The following is a 24,691-nucleotide window of genomic DNA, read 5'->3' on the forward strand; positions in this document are numbered from 1 at the left end:
CGCTGTGATTGGGCGTGATACGAAGGCGAGACGGCCGACTGAGGGTGGTACACCTCAGGTATGCTTTGCTGCACTACCTCAGGAGCGTTGTTCGCATTCTGGTAAGGGGCCATGATGTGCACCGACGGTCGAACAAGTTGGCAATTTGGGGTTTGTCTACAACAAGGATCAGAGGAACAGGCCGCAGCAGGATCCCTAGAGATTTAAGCAACAACGGGTACCATTCTTCTTTCGCAGAGCGACGGGCGACCACGAGTAACAAGCGCGAGATGGATCCATGTTCGGCGGCTATCCTTTGCCATCTGGGCTCGTAGCCGGGAAACACTGCATGTTTATTGAGGGCTTGATTTAGACTCGGACGGGGATGTGTTGCATTGGGGGGAGTGGACGAACAGAGGAGGCAAGCCGTTTTGGTGTAACAGGCCTGGTGGCAAGGCTTCTATTTTCACAGGCATAGCAATCCTTCGGGTTGCATTTTTGCTGGGGGCTGTATCCTACGGAGGTCTAGGCCGCGCGATTTGCCGCTTCTCCACGGGGGACCAATGTGGTGAGAATTGGCCGATGACGTCGAAGAGGACGCAGGCTGGAGGTCCTTTTGTCTGCGCCGTTGGGCTGCCGCAGCTGTACGGCGGTTTGTGGTACCCAGTCGACTCGCCCGGCTTTGGCGTTCTCCATCGTATTCCAGTGGCAGATGATCCAAGCGGCAGCAGAGAGTGGTATCACCGCATGGTCTCAGCCTTGAGGGAAGAGTGTCAAGCACGCTCGTCTGCGGTGTGTGAAGAAGAACGTAGCCCGAGTGTGAGCATCTTGGCCTTGTCAGCACCTTGGCCTTGTCAGCACTGAGAGCTCGGCCTGGCTTGATTCGTCGCAAAAGGATTGCTTCTAATTACAATAGATGCTGTATCACCCCATTGTAGTGGTGGCCTCCATTCAGCAATCAACGTGATGAGCAGGGCCTCGAGAGAAGGGGGGGGCGATGATCAATAGATTTATGCACTCTTTGACCCTCATCACGGAGTGTGCTTGCAATCGCGGCTTCAGTTTCCTAATGCTGATTCCAAATGTCAGGCAGGGATTGACGACGAGCTGAGAGCTGCAGGAAGACATATGAAGTCGACAAGGCTGTGCCAAGTATCAAGGCAGGAGGGCCAACCAGATTGGCAGGGGGAGGGGTAGCCCGATGTTGGTGCTGTGAACTTGCTGAGTCATCCACTTGAATGCTAGCTCACGGCGTTTCGCTTATGTCATCTCAGGGTGACTCCACTCGGAACCAGCACGCATCGGTTCGCGAACGTGAAACCTGTACAGGGTTTCGCTTGCACTCAATTCCTTTGTTTCCTTTTTTTTTTCTCTTCGTGCCCGGAGCCACTCGAACTCAGTCGAGTAGGTCGATTGGTATTTCCTGGAGGACCATGTTGTTGTTCCTGGCCCGTGGTCCCATCTCCACAGGCCACAGTGGCACTCGCCGTTTGCGTCCCATCGTAACATGGTCAAAGACATCATTCCACCTGACCTGACCTGACCATCATCACCCTGGAGTAGCCCACCTCGCTCTGAATATCCAGACTCGACCGCATCTTGGTCTGTCGGGGGGAAAGTGAGAGATTCTCGTACTTTCATGTTTCGCAGTGTTCGCCTTCAAGATCCCTCAGCGTGCTGCCGCACAAGCTCTGACCAAACTATGCCGACCTACCTCTGCCACGGCTTCCGCTGGCACCGTCCGAGCATCCGCGTCTACGTCGTCGTCCAGAACATCGACGACGCCGCCCCCGAGTGGATCATTGGCCCCGAGTCCTCCAATGCCATTCTCGAGTCCTTCTACACCAACTTTGACTTTCTCCCCGAGGCCCGGCCGGCCAGCGGCGACCGCCAGCAGCAGCAGCGCAAGAAAGCCGCTGCTGGCACCGGCGCCTCGAAACGCCGCAACGGCTCGCAGGCTCACAATGACGCCGCCGACCCCTTCGCCAAACCTCCGCCGCCGGTGCCGCCGGAGGAGGACGACGTGCTGCTCAATTCGTGGAGCGCCGTCAAGCTGTTGGAGGAGTACGACCCGACGGACCTGACCAGCGTCAGCCGGCCGTACGCCTTTGTGGCGGACCACGTCGTCCGGGTCGACCTCAGCGTGTCGGTGGTCGAGGAGATGGCCGGCTACGAGGAGCGCATGGGGCGGGACTCGGCCGGCGGCAGGGCCATGACGGCGGCGAGCAGCGACGACTTCAACAACGGCAAGGCAGGGCACAAGAAGGGGGCCACCTCGGGAAAGAAGGCTGGGTGGCTCGAAAAGCTGCGGGACCAGCTGCAAAAGGGCGAGGACATTCGGTGGTACGTCGTCGTGTGTGGTGACGAAGAGCGTGCCGTGTGCGAGGAGCTGCTGGAGGCGCCGCGGGAGCAGCTGGAGCCGAGACACATTGCGGAGCTCATGAGGCAGGAGCCCGTGCTGGAGCCGGCGATGCGCTCTTTTGACGCGCCGCGGGGGGAAGGCCACCGACCGAACAAGCTATCCATGGACAGGCCGCCCGAGGGTGAGACACGACCGCGGACCGGCAGCAGGGAGACACGGTACAGCAGGGATCGAAGTGGCAGCGCATCGAAGCGCGTCACGGGAGGATACTCGCCATTCCCACCGCCGCCATCCGCAGCGCCGCCCACCCATAAAAAGGCGACGTCGGTCGGGGTGCCGCCAGCACCGACGCGAGAGCCTCCACCGGCGAGAGAGCAACGGCCGGCGACAGCACACCCTCAACCAGTGATGGAATCAAATGTTGGGGTCAAAACACCACACAAGAGTCGGAGCTTGCGGAGGTTGTTTGGTATGAAAGAAGGGTCGTCTTGATGCTCTGGCGTGCATCAGGGTGATTTTATTGGCACCATCACGGTTATTGGAGTCATGGGATGGCGTTGGGTATAATCAGGACACACCAAGGGTGTTGCCCGCTGTCACTATCTGGGCGTGCCAAGGTAGACAGGGGAAGGCCTAGGCCGCCATGTTTAATGATGATGATAATATCAAGCACAGTAACGCGTTACGTTTCCCAACACATGATACGTTGCGGAATAGGCTTGGGTGACGAGTTGGTAGCGGTTGAAAATCATCAGCTCAGACCAAGTCCACTGTCAGTGTGATACCCCTAACAGACCCATGCAAGGCGGCTAGCTGTTACGTACAGCCAGCTACGTACAGCCAGCCCCTCTAATAGCGGAGATCTCATCGCTCTGGACCCTAGCGATTCATGCTCAGGCGCCCTTCCCCAGGCTTTTCGGAACCAAGCCAAGACGAGCCATGGCGATTTGGACTCTGGAGCCTTAGGGAGGGGAGGGGACGGGATGGGGGGCGCGAGGGAGCTATGACAGGGATCACCTCGCTAAAGACGTCATGGGCCAGCTTCGAGACCAATTGAACGTTGTGATCCAGAACAACGGCGATTACCCCCATTTCACCTCAGCCGATACTTCCCTCCCCCCCCCCCCCGACCGACGTTCAACGGCCCCTGATTGCTGCTCTACAGCCAAATGTCGAGCAGCCAATGCTGTCATCGTTGAGGCGACGTTGACGTGGCAAGCTGATACCGAGATTTGGCTTCTGGTCGATGCGTATCTCTTCTCTGGTTCATAAGCGTCACGACCATGGCCAGCTCCTCACGAGGAGGCCACCTCCAACGCCGCGACGCCTCGCCCCCATCCGCCCCGACGACGGCAGAATTTAACCTCGATAACGATCTCGACCTCGACCTCGAATCAGAAGATGACGACCTGCGCCATGGCGAATCCGCCCTCGGCGAGGCTTACGAGCTGCAACCTGTCAAGGCCGGTGGCCGTCGCGATGATGACGAGGAGGACGAGGAAGATAGCGATGGCTGGATACGGCCTGCCACCTCGGCCTCTGGTCGAAGAAGCAGCATGACGAGCACCGTCGCCAGCTTCCAGCTGTACACGCCAGATGAAGAGGCTGCTGTGGTCAAGAAGTTCGATCGCCGACTCGTCCTCTTCGTCGCCTTGCTCTACATGCTGAGCTTCCTCGACCGCTCCAACATTGGCAACGCCCGCATCGCCGGCATGGACGCCGACCTCCAGACGACGCCCGCCTGGGACGGATGGTACCCCTGGGCTCTGACGACTTTCTACATGACCTATATTGCCTTTGAGTGGATGTCCATACTCTGGCGCCACCTGCCGGCCCATGCCTACATTGCCGCCATTGTCTTTTCCTGGGGCCTCATCGCATCCCTTCAGGCCGTCGCCGTCTCGTACCCCATGCTCATAGCCTTGCGCGCCCTCCTCGGCATCGGTGAGGCCGCGTTCACTGGCATTCCATACTACCTCTCCTTTTTCTTCAAGCGGAAAGAGCTCGCCCTTCGCACAGCCGTATTCCTGTCCGCCGCGCCCCTGGCCACCGCATTCGCCTCGTCTCTCGCCTTTCTCATCGTGTCGCTCGCCAAGAACGGGCCCATCGCCCCGTGGCGCCTCCTTTTCCTCCTCGAGGGCTTCCCCTCGGTGCTCATCGCCCCCATCGCCTGGCGTCTGATCCCCGACTCGCCGCAAACAGCAACCTACCTCACGCCGCGCCAGCGAAAAGTCGCCCGCCTGCGCCTGCGCAACGAGGAGACGCCACCCTCGCCCTCCTCGGCCGCCGACGCCGCCTCAACGTCCCCGCCGACGTCTTCGACCCTGTCCCAGTACGCCGCCATCCTCAAAGACCCGCTGGCCTGGCTCCCCGCCGCCATCTTCTTCCTCACCAACATGGCCTTCTCCTCGCTCCCCGTCTTCCTCCCCAAGATCCTCACGGAAATGGGCCACCCAGACACCGAGGCCCACATCCTCGCGGCGCCCCCCTACCTCGTCGCCTTCCTCGTCCTGCTGCCGACAGCCGCCCTCTCCGACCGCCTGCGCTCGCGCTCCGCCCCGCTGGCCCTCCACGCCCTCGCTTCCGCCGCCGGCTACGCCGTCCTCGCCCTCGCCCGCCCGCTCGGCCTGTCCCCCTGGCTCCGGTATGCCGCCCTCTTCCCCGCCGCCGCCGGCTTCTACGCCGTCGTCGCCCTGCTCCTGGCCTGGTCCGTCAACAACCAGCCGCGCGGGCCCCGCCGCGCCGCTGCCTTTGCCCTGCTGCAGCTCGTCGGCCAGTGCGGGCCCCTCGTCGGCACGCGCCTGTACCCCGACGCCGACGCGCCCTTCTACGAGAAGGGCATGCGGGCGTGCGCCGGCGCAATGCTGGGCGTGGCGGTGCTCGTCGGAGTCATGAGAGTGTACATGCAGGTGCTGAATCGGCGGATGGATCGAGAGGAAGGCAGGGTGCAGGAGACGGGGATTTCAGAGGTCGACGACGTGGGCGCTGAGGAAGAGGAGGGGCTGGTTGGAAGGAGTAGCAAGAGACGAAGAGAGGAGAGAGAAAGTTTTCGATATATGCTTTAATACCATGGGCGAGAAATGAAGCCTACCGAACAAACGACGAAGAGAGTTAGCTGGCTGCGGCTGAGCATTTGCGTTGTGTGTCACGGTTGTGCGTGGAGAACTGAAAACATTGGACCTTCTCTTAACTTTGTCTTCTTGGCACTGTCTTGTGAATTAAAAAGAATAGCATGACTGCCTCGTCGACTCTCAGCTGACATCGCCCCTGATGCTGGTTAAACCCTCCCACGCCTCGTACTCACTCCCGAACGAAAGCTGAAGACACTGTATCTGGGCCGTAGCACCGGGTCGCTGGCACGTCTTTCAACCTCCTTCTCCATGGATCCGACGACCACAGTGTCGCTCGAGATGTTCCGCAACCCGAACACGCTGCGCACTGGACGAAGAAGTGGAGCGTGGGACTGCCTCTTCTTCTTGCGTCTGCGCAGCTCAGCCTTGGCGTCCACACCATGCCAGCTCTCTCGTGTGTTCCTCAGCCAGGCTTGGACACGACGGCGACGCTGCGAGAGGGCCTTTCTTGCTCGGGTAATAAGGCTGTGCTTGTGCTTCTTTATGTTTTCCTGCTGCTTGGTACTACTGTGTCCTTCTAGAACACCCTTGGTGACACACTGTCCATCAGCTTTCCTTGTCTTAGGCTTCTTCTTTTGAAGACGTCCCTTGCCAGCAGGCTTTTGCAATGGAACTGAGGCTACTGGGCTTGGTAGCTCCAACACAGATGGTTCGGCCGATACAGACGTGTCATCGGAGGATCTGCGGTCGGTGGACTTCTGCCCCCGGAGTTCTCGGACACTTGAATCCGTCTTGTCGGAGATGGCGTTGCCCCGGGACACTTGCGCGACGCCCATTGATGATTCCAGTACACCGGACTTGATGCTCGTTTGACAGGACCGATAGGAACTAGCGAATGTATGTGCAGTGGGACATCGGTGCCGAGGTGCTTCCAGTTCAGCTGTTGTTTCATCAGCCTGAGATGCCATGAAATGAGTAATCTCTGTTTTGTTAAGATGTGCATTGTTGTCATTGCTCGAGCTCATAGCACGTCTCGCATGTCGAGGCTCGTTTGAAGATGACAGCTTGCGGCTGCTTGAACTGTGGGACCGAGAGATGCGATATTCGGTGGCAGCCGATGGCGTGCCTTGAACTCCAGGGCTTGACGAACTGATTCGAAGCTTGCGGATAGCTTGCAGGAGTTGGGTATCTGGGATCGCATCCTTCGCGTGAGACTGAACAGGGGATTCTGGCCGTGACTGGATCTTGCCGATGCTGGCACTGATATATGAGGATGACGAGAAGTCGTGAGCGTGGCAATTGTCGGCTTCCGGGGGGTTCTTCTTCTGGACATGTTCATCAACCTGTGCAGACAAAGATGTCTTGCTACCGAGACCATGGCCGTGATGAAGGACCTTCATGAGGATATCAGGTTCCGTGTACTCCTGCGGCGAAGGAGAATAGTCGTCCAGAAGACAAAGATCCATATTGACCGAGGCTTTCCTTGCCTTGAACCTGTTCGACTGGTACGACGGGAAAGCAGCACCAGAAGTGAGTGTCACGGCGTTGGCCTTGCGCCATTCCGCGCGTTCCTCAAAAGGAAGAAACCGTGGAAGCTGCTGGTCCCTGGGTATGTTCTCGGCGCCAGTCGGAGCATTGAAGAGGTTCCGCAGCTTGGCGCGCACCTTTTCGCCTGCAATAGCAGCCTTCTCCGTGTCAGTCAGCTCCCTTGATTCAGCGCTTCTGTCCTACAGATTGGCAAGAAGGGGTGCACGCTTGGGGCCGGATGATTTGCGAAAGAGATCTGCCGGGAGCGTCTGGTTTTGCCCAAGGCAGCCGTATGGGTTCTCCTCCTTCATGGGCGGCATATCCGGCAACGATATGTGACGTAGCATGATAGATATTGTGTGACTATAAGGAACTTCAGAGGTGAATCAAAAGCTCTACTCCGGCTGTGATGTTTGTGGTTGTGCATGGGTACGATAAAATCAACGAGTCGTGAAGCAGAGTTGGCACGAAGGTGTTCTTCCAGTCCACTGTTTCTGGAGCACTGCTTCTGGATACTCGTAGAAATTCAAAGCCATATCCATTGGAAGAAGCAGCTACGGGTTGATTAAGTCCAGTCATGACTGCCCATCAACCCCAGCCGTACCTGCTACCCCTCTTCTTGAAAGGCGAACAGGCAGTGATGACTGGCGGAGTACCTGTCCCCAAGCATATTGGGCACGCACTCATGCGATCCGCCGATGATATTGAATGTAAGCATGATATCGAGGCATCCGAACTGGTCATTTCTGTTTATGTTTCCATGTCATTCTTCCGAGGTACTGGATGAGAGACTGTGCCAGCAAGTTGTTGCTAGGTCTTCCTGGGCACCTGGCACCCAAACCTCAGGGGTGGACTTTCGCACAGGCCACAAGGAGGAAAGTGGAGCTTACCTCGGTACAACTGAACATCGCGCCTCTTGTATAACAACTCACACGGCCGATAGCCTGGTAGGTGGCATTCAATTACATACTCATCAACGTTACTTTGCAATGGAAGGCGAAGCAGCGAAAACAAAACAGACAAACAAAGATGTCTCGGCCATGACTTCGGAGAATCCAGACCTCCAGCACTTCCTCTCTATACCCTGGTGCGCCGCCCACCTCACACCCACCACCATCTACGAGACCCCCGTCTGCCGCTTCCCCAAACTCTCGGGGGAGGACAACCTCTTCGCCACAGTCCTCAACGCACCAGGCGCCATCAAGGCCTTCCTCTCCTTCCACGAAGCCCCTGCGCCAGACGCCCCGCCCCTCGTTGAGGAGATTGACTTCTTCGTCACCCTTGGCACTGACGTTGCCAGTCACCCCTCCCTGTGCCATGGCGGCCTCATCGCCGCCCTCATGGATGAGGTCCTGGGTCTCACCATGGGTATGAACAAGTCGCGAGGCGCCTTGTCCACTCAGACGCACATGACGGGGTACCTGAACATCAATTATCTGAAACCTGTCCCGGTGCCGGCGACGTACCTTTGTCGGGCCAAGGTGCTGCGTATCGAGGGAAGGAAAAGTTTCCTGGTAGGGACTGTAGAGGACGAGCAGGGCGCTGTTCTTGTCAAGGCAGATTCCCTTTTTATAGACGTAAAGGGAAAATTATGAGTTAGAATCAGTTAGGAATGGCAAAGAGGGAGAGAGGTAGTCGCATACTGGAGATGACCTATAAGCACCAGCTGGACCTGAGACTCAAATAGACAACATCCATGATGATAATGCAAGAAATTAGCACCCAACTGGTTGCACAGACATAGGTTTATAACGGGTCTGGAATCGACTCGAGATCGATATTTATTATTGTGATGAAGGCGCCGTATTTGCTTCTAATATAGTAATGAAAGTCACCGCCGGCCTAGAGAACCTAGTGCCACAACACCCCCCAACGGGCGCTCGCCTCAAGGGGCCCCGCCGACGAGACGTTCACTCACCCTCCGCATCAATTGACAGCTTCTAGATTGCTTGACCTTCACAGTCACAGTCACAGCCGAAGTCCGTCCGAAAGACCTCTTTGTCGTTGCCGAGACCCATGAGCTTCTCGACCGCTCTCTTTGCAGCACCCACTTTGGCGTACCGTCCACTCGACGACTTGGCATGTAGCAGGATTCTTCCGTGGACCATGAACCCACAAATCACTTCCGTCTCAGTGATCGCAGCTGCCCCGCCGTCTTCGCAGCTCGGCGGCAGTTCACTTACAAGAAGCCGCCAGTCCTGGCAGCCAAAGTCCTGCTGCATCATACGCGCCAGCGTTGTGACAGGGTGGCTGCTGGCAAAGGAATCATATAGCGCCATGTCTGCGAAGAAAGGCCGGATATGCTTCTCGAAGAACGCCTGTACCTGGCCATAATCGTATCCTGAATCAACGAAAATAGCACCGATGTATGCCTCGACCACGTCTGAGAGGAATTTGGGGGGGTGCTTCACGTTGAGCCAGTAATCTCGCGAGACTGTGCCAGAGATCTGGGCCACCGCTTCGGCTTCTTGGCGTGCATGAGTAAGTGCGTCGACGTAGTCCTTGATTTGATTGGCCATGATGCTGTTAAAGTGAAGGACACGCCGGTAGAAGCCCAACTCTACACTCAGACTTCCGAGGAAGTGGTTCGAAACCATGGCCATCTTGTGTTCAGTGAGCCATTGAGGATCGGCGTCGGGAAACTTCCTGAAGAGAAAGTCTACGCAGACCATGTCTAGAAGCGCGTCACCGAGGAACTCGAGGCGCTGATAATTGGGCACGCTCTCAAACTGACGGGGGTAGGACGGGTGCTTGAAGGCACTCCGCAGCAGGGCAGGAGACTTGAACTCATATCCCATCTGCTCTTTAATCTGTAAAGACGCTTCCATCTGCACAGCACTTGGCTCCGCCGCTTGCCAGATCGGCATCTTAAATGCTTTGTAATAGTCCTCGTATGATTTCATGTCGTGATTTTTGTTCCTCACGACGGCCGTCACAGCGCGTACGGCCATGTCAAAGTTGCCCTCGTCAGTGTACGACAAATATGAGGCGCCAATGATGGCCTCGCATACATCAGCAATAGACTTGTCGGCCAATGAGTGTGAGTTTTGTGCTCCTTGGGCTTTGCCCGCCTTCTGCTTCAGACCCTGGGGGTACCAACTGCGTCGATCGAATTGCTTTGATCGAATGTACTCTTGCAAGTTCTTCTTTAATGCGACATTGAACAGATTCTGGTTGCAAATAAGAAGCATTCGCTCGACGTGACACTCAAACTCGTTGCTGTCAGGGATCCGAGTAAAAAGTGCGATGGTGGTTGCCATTTTGAGAAAGCAGTCTCCGAGAAACTCGAGTCGCTCATAATTATTGCCCATGCCGGCCTGGAAATCAATCTTTTCCTGATCGTGCTCTTCACTGTTGCTTGAATCTTTGGTCATCGCCTCGAGAGCCAGGTCGGGACGAACTCGAAGGTTCAACATACGGCAGGCGTCAAGGGCGATCATATTCGATTCAATCCGATGGATGATGGCGGGAAAGTTGTAGGCCATAGCGACGACCTCGACAGGGAGTGTTGAGATCTGTAGCGGCTGGAGAATCACATAACAGACCCTAGACCCTTCATGCTTGGAATCGGCAAATTCGTCGAGAAGATTCCGGCGCAGCGAGACCAACTCGGCTTCTACCACGGGTTGAGTGTCCAACCATTCGCCAGCTCTCCGGGCTCGACTCTTTGCCCAGAGGCTGATGCTGTATTCCTTTATGGTATGCTCAACGTCCTTCCAGAGCCTGAATGTGGGTTCGGGAACTCCATCTGGAACCAAGTCGGTCGGCTTGAGATCTGTCCGAATACCTCTGAGAAACAGCTTGCGCGATCCCGTGTATGGATCAATCACAAACTTGCTTTGATAGAAGCTGGGACTGTGATCTTCATCCCAAGGCAAGTACTCAACCTCTTTGGTCGACAGCAGATGGCTCCAGTCGATCAGTGACCCTGGGTCTTCATTCGGTGAGAACTCATGACTGTGGTCATGAGCAGCAGGTGCCAGGAAGTATGGAAGGTCTGCGACTTGAGAATCGTATACCTTGCTGAAGACATCTTTGAAAATGCGCAGGGTGAATACTCTGAGGCTGTCTAGACGTACTTCATCCAAGTGCATGGGTTTCGCCACAGATACTACCTCCGCTATGGACCGACCACAGTTACCGAAAAATAGCGGAACTCCTGGAAGCTCTGGCAGTGCCTCTCGTGTGAGGAGGGCGAGTGGCTGTGATGGTCTGTTCAATGCACCAGGTGTACGAAGCTTCAGGACTGTGAGGAACAGAGAGGATGCCGGTCCACGCCGTGACCATACCTCTGGCTTGACCCTCATATTGTACCGTTCACGCTTCTTGGAGCTGATGGCTAGGCGTGCGTTTCGCATGGCCGGGAGCTTCCTGGTAAACGTCGGCTGAAGGTGACTGCTGATGAACCCACCTTTGATGAGCTTCATGCACATCTCAAACGCTGCGGAGCACCTGGCCTCTGCTTTGTTCTTTTGGAGCGTGCCTGACACGCTCAAAATGGGAGACTTGCTCGGAAGCTGGACCTCGCAGATGTACTCGCTACCGATGAGAGAGACCATATAGGAAGGACTTAGTGTTTCGTCGTTCACCTGTAGAGAAGAGGCAAAATTTGACAGAACCACGAGGCTGCCGGTCCAGGTGAGTTTGGCCCCGGTGGATGGAACGATGTGGAACTTATGGTCGCGCTCGCCATGGTGAAGAGCTGCCTCGGGGTCCCAGCCCACGATCTTGCGGTCTTCTGGCAGTGTGCTGCAGAATTGGCGGATGAGGGAGAGGTCATAATTTGCTTGTATCTTCGCCCTTGTATGCTTGCCGTTGCCTAGCTCGGCCATGCAAATATACTCCGAGTTCAAGTGCCGAGCGCGGCCTTTGGATTGTATGTACTGAATCACCGAGTTGAAAAGATCGAATCGAATGACAATGTTGCAGTCTGCGATGTCAATGCCCTCCTCGGCCACAGAAGTGGCGAGAAGACAGTTGTATTCACCACGTCTGAACTTTGTTATTGTCATCACTTGCTCTTTGTACGACATGGCAAGAGGGCTGTTGTCAGATGGGTTCCCGACCTGATTCTGTTCAGTACGGCACCAACGATCCCCGATGTATTTCACTTACAAGCGCAGCCGGTTTCAGATATAGAGGTCCAATACCAGGCAAGGAGAGGAGGTGAGCCAGAATCATGGCTGTGTTTCGTTTCTCCACGAAGATGATGCACTTGTGATCGGTAGGGGCACTGAAGCGCAATTCCAGTTGGCCGAGGAGGCACAGCACTTTGGACGACAAGTCTTGCAGGGTTTTGGTGATTGGGAGGAACTGATGTTGCTTGATGATGTTGCGGACCTCCTCAATGGCAACGCGCTCCTTTTCGGCGCGATCGGCAAAAATGTTGTCTTGTGCAGTTTGCGCTGCCAATCTCGCGAGGGTTTCTTCGGTCAGAAATATCTGCCAGAAGCGATCGACACACCAGCTGCCAAGGGAGCTCGACATTTCTAAAGAATTGCTCAGCGCCTTTGCGAAGTTCTTGTTGTAGCGCACCTGTTCTTGGATCTTCTTATGAAGATTGGTGGTGAAGGGTGGTTCGAGGGCAGGGTACTTGCAGTCTTGTTCGACGACCTCTTTCTGGATTTGTTTGAATGATACAGAGTCCTCCTCGATTGTCGCAATCTCACTATGCAACAAACCTTCGAGTTGAGCGGCAGCAATCTTGACGTCGGTGAGGGCATCCACCGGAGAGGCAGTCATGCCGAAGATCTTGGGGCGCCTTTCTTTGTCAGGTTCCGTAATGTAGTAGTCCTTGATGATCCGGGCGTACGGATGATTTCCCTTGGCGTGATGTGCTTCATCGAAGACAAGCAGGTTGATCTGATCCATGCGGATGAATGATCTGGCAAGGCATTGCTGAAGGATGGCGGCGGTGCAGACCATGACCATGTTGTCATCCCATCTTTTCATCCATGACTCCTTGATCCAGTCCGACCGTACCATGTCACCGCATACCCGGTCAATGGGAAATTCCAGATTGCACTCCAGAACCGCGTGCTGTTGGAGGGCAAGAGCAACCTTTTCCACGAGGAAAAAGGCGATTCTCTTGGGCTTGCCCGCGCGTCGATCCGCGGTTTCTTGTTCGAGGGTGTGTCGCAGAAGAAGGGCTGCGATTAAGGTCTTTCCTGATCCAGTGGGTAACACGGCAATGATGTTCTTTCGCTTCGCCCGCTCGAAGAGCTCAATCTGATACTCCCGAGGATTTTCGATGATCTTACGATTCTCACTCTCGCGTACCATCAGGGCCGTGGAGGTGTGGTTGAGGTTTTGAGCCGGCTGAGGGGTTGACTGAGCAATCTCGCTGGAGTTGCTCTGAAGCCAGTCGTGAAAGGCAGCATGATCTGCGCGCTTCTTCTCGGTAATTTTATGAGGCCTTTCTGGGGTCATGCTGTACTGTCTTTCGTCTGAATCTTCGTCAGCTTCATCGTGGCTGCCGCAGTCATCCTCATCGTCGTCAGAATCTCGGCTCTGGTTGTCCTGGGTCGTGGCGGTATTCTGAGTGAATCTGTTGATACAGAGGTATCCATCTTCCTTTCCAGTCGTAGATGTTGATGTGCTGGACGATATGTTTTCCGGTCCATCTGCGAGGATTGAGATGCCGGTGGCGTCCAGACCAACAGAGAGCTCGTCAGTCGTCATCCTCTCAAGCAAGCATGCGCAGGAAGAGAGTGGATGTCCGTATGACTTGAGACGCGTTGTGACCGCTGCAAGTGCTGAGGTAGGTGTTGTCAGGGAAAAGGTATCAGTAGGGGTGTGAAGAGAGAAAGTGAGCTCTTTTGTAATCCCGATCAGTGTTGGCCATTGGTGCTCCTTCCTCTTGTTCCCGCTGAAGTCGAAGTGTGACAGCTTTGATTCACTGTGGTATCTGATCCAAAGGAAGTCACCGAGTGAATACTTTAGATCCGGTCGTGGGTTCTCTTGGAGTCAGAGAGCCGTTCCCTAAATGTACAAGCCTCTAGCTCTTCGCGTTGCCATGTAAAGTGACTGTTTGCTTTCGGTGAAGAGGCCATGGATAGCAAGGCGGACGGGGGAAGCTTGGTGACAGTCTTATAGTCGATTTGAAGGAGCATTCCCCGCGCATGTCTCAGTTATCTGACTTGAATGCATTTATGGCGTAGCATTGATGCTACAGATGAACAGATGACTCTCCATCTCAGACTAGATCTAATAGCATGATGGTTCCCATCTCAAATGGCAAATTTGTGATGGGGGATCAGTCAGTTGCAAAGTGTGTTTGTCATCTTTGCTACACCTACAAGCCGCACGGCAAGCTACCTACACGACGATGGAGAATGCATAAGTTGCGCCCAGGACGTGTCCATGGCATACTCTTGTTCTGCCAGAGTTGAAGATGTTGCTGCTGAAGACGCTCGGTGAAGGGCAGCTTCGGAAACAGCTGTTTGACCACTCGTTGGTGGAGATAAGATAAGACAGCTCGACCCTGAACCCTGAACATCATCCACTTCGCGGGGCAGCCTGCCAATTGCCACTGCTGCCAACTTTGACTGCAGTATTCCCCCGACGCCGTTCTTGAGCCTGCTCTCTTGCTACAACCGGTCGAAAGAACGTGGAGCACCCATACTTGGTCGTTGGAGAGCCTGATCTCGTATCCAAAACCGCCCTCTCATCTGCACAACATCTCGCGATGGCAGACGATAACGAGCCCCGCACCCTCAAACAGATTGCCGCACTCGCCGCGCAGAAACGGCAGGCCATCGAAGCTACCTCCCCGGTGTCCAACCCCTCCTACGCCGCCGACCTCGAGACAGCCATTCAGGCCCACCGCGACACCATCCAAACCATCTCCCGTGTCTCCCTCTTCTCCCCGAACGAACCCCTCGACGACATTGCGACCCCAGACCTCCCCTACCTCCTCATGGAATCCTTCCTTGCCGACCTCTACCTCAAGACCCCGACCCCGAACCCCATCGACCGCGAGCTGGTCCTCTCTGAAGCTCGCGAAGCCTACGAGCGCTTCCTAGCCTCCCTCGACTCGTACGAGATCCTCACGCCCGCCCACAAGTCCCTTTACTCCCGCTACACCGACGACCCCGCCGCCTTCTCCACCGTCGCCGCCTCCGACCCCTCGAAGCGCCGCGACGCCAAGATTGCGAACTTCAGGGCCGAGAAGGATCTCAAGGCCCGGCTCGCCACCCTCGCCGCCGACCCCCGCTACGTCGATGACGGCGACGAGGAGATCCTGCGCGCGCTGTACCTCGCCCAGCTCGAGTTTGCCGCGCACAACGCCTTCCAGGGCCTCGAGGGGCTGAACCGCGAGCTCGAGGTCCTCGCGCAGGCGGCGACCGCGCGGCCGCTGCTGCCGGCGCGGGAGACGGCCGAGGAGGACGCGCGCCGGCGCCGCGCCGGCGAGGAGAGCGGCCACGCCGAGAGGCTGGAGCCGCGCCGGCTGCGCATCATACTGGAGCAGAGCGGGTCGCTGCTCAGCAAGGCCGGGAAACCCATGCGGCCCTTTACGCTCGTCGGCTCGCGCGAGGAGGCGCAGGCTGGCGTCTTTAGGCCGGGCCATAACCTGCCGACCATGAGCATTGACGAGTATCTGGAGGAGGAGAGGAAGCGTGGCGGCATTATCGAGGGCGGTGGCGAGGCCAGCTTTCGCAGACCTGAGCCGGATGAGGACGATCACGAAAAGGCGGATGAAGCCACGTACAAGGCGAGGGCTTGGGACGAGTTTGTCGAGGCGAACCCCAAGGGCGCTGGAAACACGTTGAATAGGGGTTAGATTTTCTGGCATGACGAAACGGCAAGGTGGCCTTGTCAAGATAAAGGCAGCGATACCCAAGAGATGCAAATGTGCTGGTTCATTCACTTGCTGCTCGTGATAGCAACTCAGGTTTGCATGTGCTGTTTTCCTGAGCAGACCCGTTCCAACACACTTCCTCCGCTGGCACACCGAGGTATGCGATATCGTCGTGTCAACCTCGGCGTAATCTGGTCATAAGGTTTTTAATGTTTCGATTCTCGTGACATCATTAAAAACTGTAAAACTCGTGTTCTAGATCATCCCAACCCTCAAAGTGTAAGCGTCAGATCCATATGTCCGGTGCCTCTAAAATCATGTTTATCCAAGATTTCCTGGCGTTTACATCTCCCACCGTGCAATCCTCAAATCATCCCCAGTCTCCGTGAACGTCTCCGAGTGGATCGACTCGTCGTCCACAATAACCCGGCCGGGGTTGTAAATGATGGATCCATCCTTAAGCACGTTCATGCTTGTCGTCTCGCTCGCTAGGACCGACTCGAGATCCAACCCCCGTAGCCCCTCAACAACGGACATTGATGCCACGGAAGGCGAGACGACCGCCGCGCCGCCCCTGAACCCCGTGTCCGGCCCGTCCTCAGCAGGCGGCAGCTCGTCGTTGAACACCCGCCCAGTCCCGTCATCCTGCCCGCCCGCCCAGACGGGCAGGAATTTGACCTCGTCGGGCACAAGAAAGGCGAGAAAGTGATTCGTGAGGAACCGCGAGGGCGTGCGCTTCTTGGGAATGTCGAAGAAGTCGTTGCGCGGAATCTCGACACACTCCCGCAGCACGCCAAAGACTTGATTATCGAACTTGACGAGGCGGAAAGGATTCCTGGAAGCCGCGCCTGTTTCCAGGTCTCGGTCAAAGTCGGCAAAGAGCTGAGGCCGCGCCGCGACAACCTTCTCGAAGGACCGCTTCAGGGCCACCGAAAGGGTACCGACGTACTCCTGGGCAAAGGTCAGGGATTTTGTTGCGGGGCTTTCCGGCGTCAGGGGCCCGGGCTGCCAAGGACCTGTTCTCGCGATGGTGTTGATGCGGTTGTGGAAGAAAAGACACATGCCCTTCTGCACCGGGTTCATGCGGTCGTAGATGGTGTTCAGACGCTCGCGACTATTCGGTGCAACGTAGCGGAAGCGAAAGTCGTCAACTTTCCCGCACTCGGCCCCTGTGAGACAACCCAGAGCTTCCTCCAAGATGTTCTTGCGCCAGAAGTGCAAGATGCGCTGTTTCAGCTGGTCGAGGACCACGACAGCCGCCGCACACTCATGGCTATCCGTCTCTGCAGCGAGTCTCCGCCGAACTTCGGCAAGCCGCTTCCACTCGGGGATGTCCATGTCGTCAAAGACTGTATCGCTCCCGAGCAAAGTCATCACAGAAGAGTTGCGCTGGACTAAAGCCTGGGCAGCGTGTTGAACCATGTTGTCGAGGTCATCGCCAGCGTCGCGGCTCTTGCGGCCGAAGATGGTGGTGTTGGGCGCTGCCAACCGTCCGCTGTCGCCAGCATCCTTGAGTGCCTTCTCGTAGACCAAGATCTCGAACACGAATCGAGTCACGTCGATGAACTTGAACGTCACGCCAATCTGCAACCCCTCTTCGGGAAGAACCTCAAGAAAGGTAGAATTACGCCACATCAAGAGCCATTGGGCTACTGGCCTGACCTGTGAACTTGTAAGCGTTTTGTGTTTAACAAGGTTCCAGGAGACCTGGTGTTCTATGGTCATATCGACAAGGAAGGAAGGAGAGGTTGCGAGACACACCATAAGACCAAGACAGCCGAAGATCTTGGAAATGGCAATCATCGTCCAAACACGCGGAGCTGAGTCAAGCAAGACATGCTTGCCCTCGATGAGATACAGCAGACGGAGGATGCAGATGCGGTGTCTGATGGGGCAATAGTCGGGAATGTTGCGGTGGTCCGGCGGACGGCTCCATATGTTGAACCTTTCGTCAGCAAGCTCGAAATGGGGCCGCTTCTTTCCACAGTGGCAGACGTCGTCATGGCCGTTGACAGCAGCCGGATCAGCCTCAAAGGCGTCTTGGCTGCGCCACCAGGCGATGATGCCTGGCGTTAGGGACATCTCGGCCATTTCGTAGACTACCTCTTCGCCCTCGATGCTGGGGGTCAGGTCCATGACATACTTCATACCAACAAGCTCCTCCCGCAAGAAGCCGTTCTTGTCGAGTGGCGGGGTAGGCGGGAGCTCTTTAAGCTTGCTACTGAACTTTGACGATTTGAGGCTGCGAATCTTGTCCGAGTGCATCTTGACGTGGAGCGATCTCCAGGTGTCGCCGACGCAGTCTATGGGCTCGGCCAAGGTCCATGACGGCATGTTGATATAGACAACCGTGTCTCCCTCGTTCATCTCATACTGCGCATTGTGCAGATAGGTACGGGCAATGTCACTCTCGTCACGGTTAGTCATGTTGACGGCTGGGAAGGGCCAACGTTTTGGCCGATAACGACGGTGCTTCTCGCAGGCAATCAATATGAAAGAGTCTCGCTTGTCGACTCAGAATGAGCATCCGCCAAGCTTGACGTCGGCGTGCGCGATGGTGCGACGTGCGTCAAGGTTTTGTAGCACGTTGAGGACAGAGGAGTCTTTGACGGGAGAAGAAAGTGGCCAGAGGCGATGGCTTCCAGACCTGGAGATGAAATGTCGAGAATGAACAGCTGCTGGCCATATCCAAAGAAGATTGTTGTCAGATTGAAAAATGTGCATCTTGTCCAACAGCAGCCTTCTCACTCGTTGTCGTTGGCGGGGTGTGAGCAACATGATGCAGCCAGCTGTCCAAGGCAGCAGTCACAATCCAATCCGCACCAATCATCCTGCTCTCGGTGTCTGACAAGGGCGGAAGCCAGAGATGGATTGACATCAAGCACGACCGCTTTGTGGCGGTACAATAAGGCAACCAATGAACTGCCCGGCCGGTCCTACCATTCAGTCCTCGGGCAGCATCCTTTGCGTGGGGACTTGGCATCTTTTTGATGGTTGGTAGTGATATCGATGGGCTTGGCTTAGGCCTGGAGCCCTCCCTGCACTTGCATGGTGCTGTGAATCCTTCTTTGCGGAGACCAGCACCGAATTTGTCTTCCTGCGGAACAAGGCGAGAGCGATATAGGTAGGCTAGACACCACCCATCATTCTGAACCGACTCGAAGCTTGAATATCCATGAGGAAGGTCGGCCTTCTTGATGTTGGTGTGGTTGAGAACGAGGGTGCTGGAGCTGAGCTGCCGTACTGGGCAGTATGAAACAGGAGGTAGGTAGGCAGCAAGTCAGCTAGCCAACAGGCCAAGACAACGAGATTCGCCCCCCTCAATACATAGTATGGAGCACGGTAAGATACGTACGTGCGAATGAACACCCATGGTAATTGATATGAGCCTCATGACCTCCCATCTGGATAGCCATGCCGCATCACACGGGCAAAGACAGTATGCTAGACCCTACAAGTGCCGGTCCCATCCTCGCAGCTCAACTTACCCCTCAAGCCCCCTCAACAAAAGACCCCCCTAGGCAGGGATGCTCGGTGAGTTGCCACCCAATCCTCTGCTGAAGCGGATCCTCACCGAGGATCCAGATCGCAAACGCAGACCCCGCCGCCCCGAGAGCTTGGGCCACCCCCCGCACTCTTTCCCAGTTGTCGCGTGCAGCATGCAGCGCCCCCCCTTGCCCCCCCAGGAATCCGGGGTCTGGGTGGCCCCCCCCCCTTCGAGATAACCATCACTGATCAGTCGATGATCTCACAAAACCTTGCCTGTTCCCAGCAGGCCATCGGTGCTGCTTCTTCTTCTTCTTATTTTCTCTTCCTGCTATACCATCTAAATCCTTCTCCAGATCTCATCCACCCCCAAACTTCCGAATTCGTCGACGACCTGCTTCTTTTGAACCGTCTTCGACACCAAACTCCTCGACATCTCGCCTACATCCATCTCATCTACCTGTCCAGCATGTCTTTTACCCCACGCCAACAAAGACAGCTAGTCAGGCTTCATGCCGGTGCCTTCTCGTACGTCCCATCATATCTCCCCCCTCCCTTGCCAGACTCACAAGGGTCATCCCCTCGTCACCCTCTTCCCCCCCTCCCCGGCCTAGGCCCTCGCTAACATGCCATCTCAGCCGCAACCGCCCGGTCGTCATCGCCACGACTCTCGTCGTCGCCGCCTTGGCGACTGTCAAGTACCAGTCCTCGTCCATGAGATCCAAAGAGCAGGCCGCACCCGACCTATACGTACGCGTTGACCGCAGCGGAGGCGGTGTCTGATAGCGGCCCCTCCCTTCCTATTCATCTCGGCCTCCATGCCCGACAAACTATAAGTCACTTTTCTCATCGTAACGATTTCACGCCGAATATGTATCATCAAGTAAACACTGGAAACATTACCTAAACCAAAACAATGAAAGCAAATAAGGGAACACATCCACAAATCAACAGAACAGGCCAAGACTGGGACTGGAGAGGCGTCGAAGATTGGGTATCGATTAATTACAACCCCCCCACACCAACACATCAGGTAGCAACAGCCCTCCCGCGGGCTGAAGAGTCTGGCTTCAAATGCAAACACAACCCAGATATCAAACAAGTACAATACAATGTCTCCCCTTCCACCTCTGTGCCGTTCATGACCCCATTGTGTTCGCTCGCTCGCTCGCTACATGCTCGCTGAAGCAATGCAAATCCGCCACCAGGGCGGCCTGTGGCCACATGTCCGACGTCTTGGCGCTCGGATATTGTCCAAACCGCCTCAGACTGTTGCCTCGTGCTCAGAGTGAGCTGCCCTTCTTCGCGAAGTCATCTTCACCTCTGTCGCTGGCCCTCCCATCATCCGAATCAGATGATTGAGCCACTTCCTTGCCCTTATTTTTGGACTTGGTCATCCCCACGCGGGGCTCCATCATACTCTTCCGGCTTCCGGGCCTCTTCGTGGCAGTCGTTGTCCTTTTGAGTATCTTGGGCCGAGCCTCATCTGGCCCTTTCCGGCGATCCCGACCAGCTGCATCGGCTATAGATGATCGGGAGGTTTTCGAAATGTCTTCGCCCGAAGAGTTGTGTCTAGTCGGCGGCGCTGTCGAGTTGGAATTCGTCTTGAGTCCACGTAGTTCTCGTGCCACGTCTGCGAAACTCTCTTCGAGTGTCTTCATGCGTGCGAGAACAAGGCGGCTCATACGGTCCCTATCCGCAGCGTCACCACTGCGCCCCCCGGCAAGACGTGAGTCTTTCATCAACGCCATGGCCATCTGGGTTTGGAAACTCGACGGGACGGCCCCATTCGGATCATCGGGAGCCATCAAATTCGTGTTATCGGACATGGCACTGAGATCAATCGAAGAAAGTCTGCGGACGCCGCCGAGCCTATGTCGCGACTCCACAGGTATAAGCCCAGCTCGGTGAGGAGCTGTCTGCACCAAGTCCCGCGGCGGCATGATCGGTCTGGGCTTGACTGAAGTCATGTACAACTGTCGACGAGGCGAGCGATGACCACTACCTGACGGCACTTCAATGATGGAGGCACGGGCGCTCAGTGGACGTGAGCGGACGGTTGTCGGCTCTGGCGGCGACGCAGACGAAACGCTTGGTTCTCGTCGTGATGGCTGTGGCGCGTACAGTATCGTATTCGTTGAAAGAGTCCGGTTATGAAGTGCGCGCCTGTTGGCAGTCCGAGGCGACCCCGCCATGGGTGTCTTGCCATTGGACCCTTGCGAAGAAGTTTTCGGGGCATGATAGTGTGTTGCCTGTGCTGTCGTGAAGTAGTCTTCTTGTTCGGTATGCCTCTCATAGCGGGTTCGCTGGTGGTCACCAGCGTTGGTCATCTCATCTTCTTCCTCCTCATCATTAGTGACCAATTCGTCATCACCGTCGGCGTCCGTTTGGTCCTTCACTTCTTCCCCACGTCTGAAGCTTTTCTCATTGCGAGCAAGGGAAGCATCAATGGCCGGGTGCCCCTGGGACATCATGTCTGCTGGATCGCTAGCGGCAGAACGTAGGTCAGAAAACTGCCTGAGCCTGTTAGGCCGGTAGTCTCGATTCATGCTGAACCTGCGGTGCCAGTCCGGCCGTGCAGCTTTGCTGTCCAAAGTCGGCCATTCGCGGTTGCCGGGGGAAGATCCGACCTCGTCATGCTGTTCCATCCAGTTTCGGATGGCGTTTTGTGTCTTCCTCCTTTCGTTTCTTCTGTGGCTTCGGAGGGTAGCAATGCCAGGTCCTCGCCGGAACACTTCCTCCAAGGCCCTGTCTTTTTGGAAGCCTACCACCGATTCTTCCCGAACCCGAACATTGGGGCTGAACATTGCGCCGCGGTTGACCGGGTCGGCGAGAGACATATGTCTCCCACGTCCGCGGCCAGGGTTTTCGACGAGATCGGTAGGTTCATAAATGTTGGATGCCAACCAGAACTTCTCATATGCGAAGATGCAGAACAGCAGAGGAAAGTGTGTAACTTTGATGATAGTCCGGTTCAACAGTACAAAGTGCTGTAGGGGCATGCAGTAACGAAGCGGCATCAGCAACCAGGCACAAATGTTGCCGGGGGCAACGTATGAGAATAGGGCATCATTCTTGACCATAGAGATGGTGTTGAGTGCAAACAAGAACCTGGTATTCGTTAGCTTGCGTAATAATCGGTCTGTAGGGCTGCTCCTCACTGGTGCTCCTCGGTAGCATTACTCGCAATCTTCATGAACGAGTTCGTCAAAACGGTGATGAGGATTGTGCTGGCAAGGTTAGTTACCTAGTTCTATATGACCGAACTGCTGTTTTAACTCACACGACGACGAAGTGACACATGATCAGGAACAACCCCATCAAAGTCCTCTCGAGAATTCCATACGTCGGCCACTTATCCCAAGCCGCGGGTGTGAAGCCCATCAAGATCTGGAAGATCTTGTACGCGACTTCGCCAGCGTCATTGGAATTCTTGGATAGAGTAAAGAATACGAAGAAGCCGCTGCAGGAAATCAGGACAAGGACTAGTACGGCAGCCAGATCCACAGCCATCAACCGGAATGCAATGAGCAACTGGGAGAAATATTGGTAGTGGTCCAACACGCTGAAGATACGGGGGAGAAGGAGGATGGCGTTGGCGGCGAGCACATCGTAGGCTTGGTCGTTCCAATGGCCCGGGTCCACGAGAAAGACACCGTAGGCACGCATGCAGTAGTAAATGATGAGGAGGACGAGGATGCCGAGGTCAAAGATATTCCAGAAACTCATGATGTAGAGGGAAAAGCCCTGCTCGTTGAAACCGACGAGTTCATCGAGCATGAAGCCGGCGGACCAGAACCAGAATATGAGCTCGAGAGAGGTGATTCGTGTGGACCGCTCTACCAGCACACTCAGGAACAGGCAGATCAAGACCATGAGCGACAGAGTCGACAAGAAGAATCGGTATCGAGGCACACGCAGGCGTGATAGCTTGAATAAGGAAGCGTTGCGCGGATCATAGAGAATGACGCTCCGTCTGCCGGGAACGGCTTGTGCTGCAATTTCCTTTCGCTGATGTCCGCCCAGGAGCGGCGTCCGGTCGTCGGCTTTGCTTGAACTCTTGCTGGGAGGGTAAACTGGTGTTGAAGGTGGTCCCCGGTGCAGTGTATCCGCCGACGAGTAGAAGGTGATGGCACCGTTCCAGATGGCTTCCAACTGCTGCACAACGAGAGGATGTGCCAAGAAGTGCTTTGCTGAGGCACGAATCGCAACCTCGAGTGTCGATGTCCTTGCGGCCGTGAGCCCAGCCTTGGCCGTGGCATCTGCTTTGGAATTGGTCACGGGGAGCTGGATGCCAGGCAGGCCCTGGAGTGGGTAGAAATCATAGGAGAGCGCGTCAATCAGTTCGCGCGTGTTGTACTCCTTGAGCAGCTTGACGGCCAGCAGCTCGCAAACCTTGGCGCGCGTGATGCTCGTGCCGGCGTTTCCCGGATACAGTTGGCTCTCCTTGTGAAACTGGAGACAGTTTGCCATCAGCGCATACAGTGTCGCTCTGGAGAAGTGTTGTGTACGGATCTGCTGCTGCATGGGCTTCACCAGGAATTGGGAGACCTGGGGCGAGCGAAGTTGTTCCCATGTTAAACTCGTTTCGGTTCGGGCTTGGACGACGACACGGATCGCATGGGTAATGTTGTAGATCGGTAGGGAGTCTGTGTGGTGCAATTGGCGTTAGTGATGCTAGGAATGACGAGAGGCAGGAGGGGCTGAAGCCAAAGCTGCAACGTACCGAGATAGGAGGCGGAGAAGAGAGGTAGCACAGGCAGGGAGCGACGCACGCCATCCTCGTCGTCTAGTCTATTGTCCTCATCGTCTTGCTCTTCGTCTCCCTCAACGTATTGATCGCCCATGCCGTCGTTTGAATCCTCGTCGTCATCATCCGCTTCCGTGAAGTCTGCCGTGGCATGTCTGCGAAGGGGTGGCTTGCGGAAGGCTGGGCCCGCAGAAGGGGAAGTCGGTAGCCCATCATCATCGATGTGACGACTGTGACCTCTGGATCGCAGCAACGAGGTGAACATTTTCTTGTTTCTTGGGGGTTGCGAAGCAGCCCGCAACCTCGTCTTATCGGGTCGAATCACAGCTCCATGGACGATAAGGGGTGAAGCTGTGGAAGGAAGTCGGGACGAACGCAGTGGCGCGAGGCAAGCCCAAAGAGACGACGCGATCCTCCGTCACGACAAACAAAACAAGCGAACAGGCGAGAAGGAAGGAGTGGAAGGATTTTGAACTCGATGCAAGTCTCTGTTGGACGGCGTGGATACAGCAACACTTTGGGGGGGCCGCCTAGGAACAGTGGAGAGGCGGACCGTGTGGTGGGAATCGTAGATTGCAGGAGCAACCGATCGCGAGGAGTGGACACAGACCAGACGGCAGAGCAAGGACCCAAGACAGACCCAAACATACCAGAACTGCTGTGGCTACGTACCTACCTGTACCTATGTCGACTGTACTAACGTACCTATCTTAGCT

At 55.9% G+C, this 24,691-nt stretch overlaps 10 protein-coding genes across 10 annotated transcripts in view; 5 read left to right on the forward strand and 5 right to left on the reverse strand.

Annotated features, from left to right (window-relative positions):
• Positions 1 to 113, reverse strand: part of VDAG_00466 (uncharacterized protein) — a gene marked incomplete at both ends in the record, with an annotated part of 989 nt that extends 876 nt beyond the window's left edge. The window contains one exon of the mRNA XM_009651843.1: positions 22 to 113. Within this exon, the coding sequence (XP_009650138.1) occupies positions 22 to 113 (92 nt within the window). The remainder of the gene's footprint in view (positions 1 to 21) is intronic.
• A 1,568-nt stretch (positions 114 to 1,681) lies between these two features.
• On the forward strand, positions 1,682 to 2,833 carry VDAG_00467 (uncharacterized protein; the record flags this gene model as incomplete). The annotated part of the gene is made up of 1 exon (XM_009651844.1): positions 1,682 to 2,833. The coding sequence occupies one exon, from the start codon at positions 1,682 to 1,684 to the stop codon at positions 2,831 to 2,833; it is 1,152 nt and encodes a 383-aa protein (XP_009650139.1).
• A 791-nt stretch (positions 2,834 to 3,624) lies between these two features.
• VDAG_00468 (uncharacterized protein) lies at positions 3,625 to 5,585 on the forward strand (the record flags this gene model as incomplete). The annotated part of the gene is made up of 2 exons (XM_009651845.1): positions 3,625 to 5,240; positions 5,282 to 5,585. The coding sequence occupies 2 exons, from the start codon at positions 3,625 to 3,627 to the stop codon at positions 5,328 to 5,330; spliced, it is 1,665 nt and encodes a 554-aa protein (XP_009650140.1). The 3' UTR covers positions 5,331 to 5,585.
• Positions 5,586 to 5,618: 33 nt separating this feature from the next.
• VDAG_00469 (uncharacterized protein) lies at positions 5,619 to 7,259 on the reverse strand (the record flags this gene model as incomplete). The annotated part of the gene is made up of 2 exons (XM_009651846.1): positions 5,619 to 7,084; positions 7,166 to 7,259. 2 exons carry the CDS (start codon positions 7,257 to 7,259, stop codon positions 5,619 to 5,621), a joined length of 1,560 nt encoding a protein of 519 aa, XP_009650141.1.
• A 720-nt stretch (positions 7,260 to 7,979) lies between these two features.
• On the forward strand, positions 7,980 to 8,534 carry VDAG_00470 (uncharacterized protein; the record flags this gene model as incomplete). Its single annotated transcript, XM_009651847.1, has 1 exon — positions 7,980 to 8,534. The coding sequence occupies one exon, from the start codon at positions 7,980 to 7,982 to the stop codon at positions 8,532 to 8,534; it is 555 nt and encodes a 184-aa protein (XP_009650142.1).
• Positions 8,535 to 8,879: 345 nt separating this feature from the next.
• Positions 8,880 to 13,620, reverse strand: VDAG_00471 (RNase3 domain-containing protein; the record flags this gene model as incomplete). The annotated part of the gene is made up of 2 exons (XM_009651848.1): positions 8,880 to 12,005; positions 12,055 to 13,620. The coding sequence occupies 2 exons, from the start codon at positions 13,618 to 13,620 to the stop codon at positions 8,880 to 8,882; spliced, it is 4,692 nt and encodes a 1,563-aa protein (XP_009650143.1).
• Positions 13,621 to 14,494: 874 nt separating this feature from the next.
• VDAG_00472 (TapA) lies at positions 14,495 to 15,721 on the forward strand (the record flags this gene model as incomplete). Its single annotated transcript, XM_009651849.1, has 1 exon — positions 14,495 to 15,721. Exon 1 carries the CDS (start codon positions 14,627 to 14,629, stop codon positions 15,719 to 15,721), a length of 1,095 nt encoding a protein of 364 aa, XP_009650144.1. The 5' UTR covers positions 14,495 to 14,626.
• A 360-nt stretch (positions 15,722 to 16,081) lies between these two features.
• On the reverse strand, positions 16,082 to 18,166 carry VDAG_00473 (uncharacterized protein; the record flags this gene model as incomplete). Its single annotated transcript, XM_009651850.1, has 2 exons — positions 16,082 to 17,401; positions 17,501 to 18,166. The coding sequence occupies 2 exons, from the start codon at positions 18,164 to 18,166 to the stop codon at positions 16,082 to 16,084; spliced, it is 1,986 nt and encodes a 661-aa protein (XP_009650145.1).
• Positions 18,167 to 19,153: 987 nt separating this feature from the next.
• VDAG_00474 (uncharacterized protein) lies at positions 19,154 to 20,008 on the forward strand (the record flags this gene model as incomplete). The annotated part of the gene is made up of 3 exons (XM_009651851.1): positions 19,154 to 19,273; positions 19,479 to 19,753; positions 19,864 to 20,008. 3 exons carry the CDS (start codon positions 19,154 to 19,156, stop codon positions 20,006 to 20,008), a joined length of 540 nt encoding a protein of 179 aa, XP_009650146.1.
• A 500-nt stretch (positions 20,009 to 20,508) lies between these two features.
• On the reverse strand, positions 20,509 to 24,240 carry VDAG_00475 (uncharacterized protein; the record flags this gene model as incomplete). Its single annotated transcript, XM_009651852.1, has 4 exons — positions 20,509 to 22,336; positions 22,387 to 22,455; positions 22,509 to 23,874; positions 23,952 to 24,240. The coding sequence occupies 4 exons, from the start codon at positions 24,238 to 24,240 to the stop codon at positions 20,509 to 20,511; spliced, it is 3,552 nt and encodes a 1,183-aa protein (XP_009650147.1).
• Between the last annotated feature and the right edge of the window lie 451 nt (positions 24,241 to 24,691).

Source organism: Verticillium dahliae, genomic scaffold, assembly GCF_000150675.1.
Source record: "Verticillium dahliae VdLs.17 supercont1.1 genomic scaffold, whole genome shotgun sequence".
Lineage (NCBI taxonomy): Eukaryota > Fungi > Ascomycota > Sordariomycetes > Glomerellales > Plectosphaerellaceae > Verticillium > Verticillium dahliae.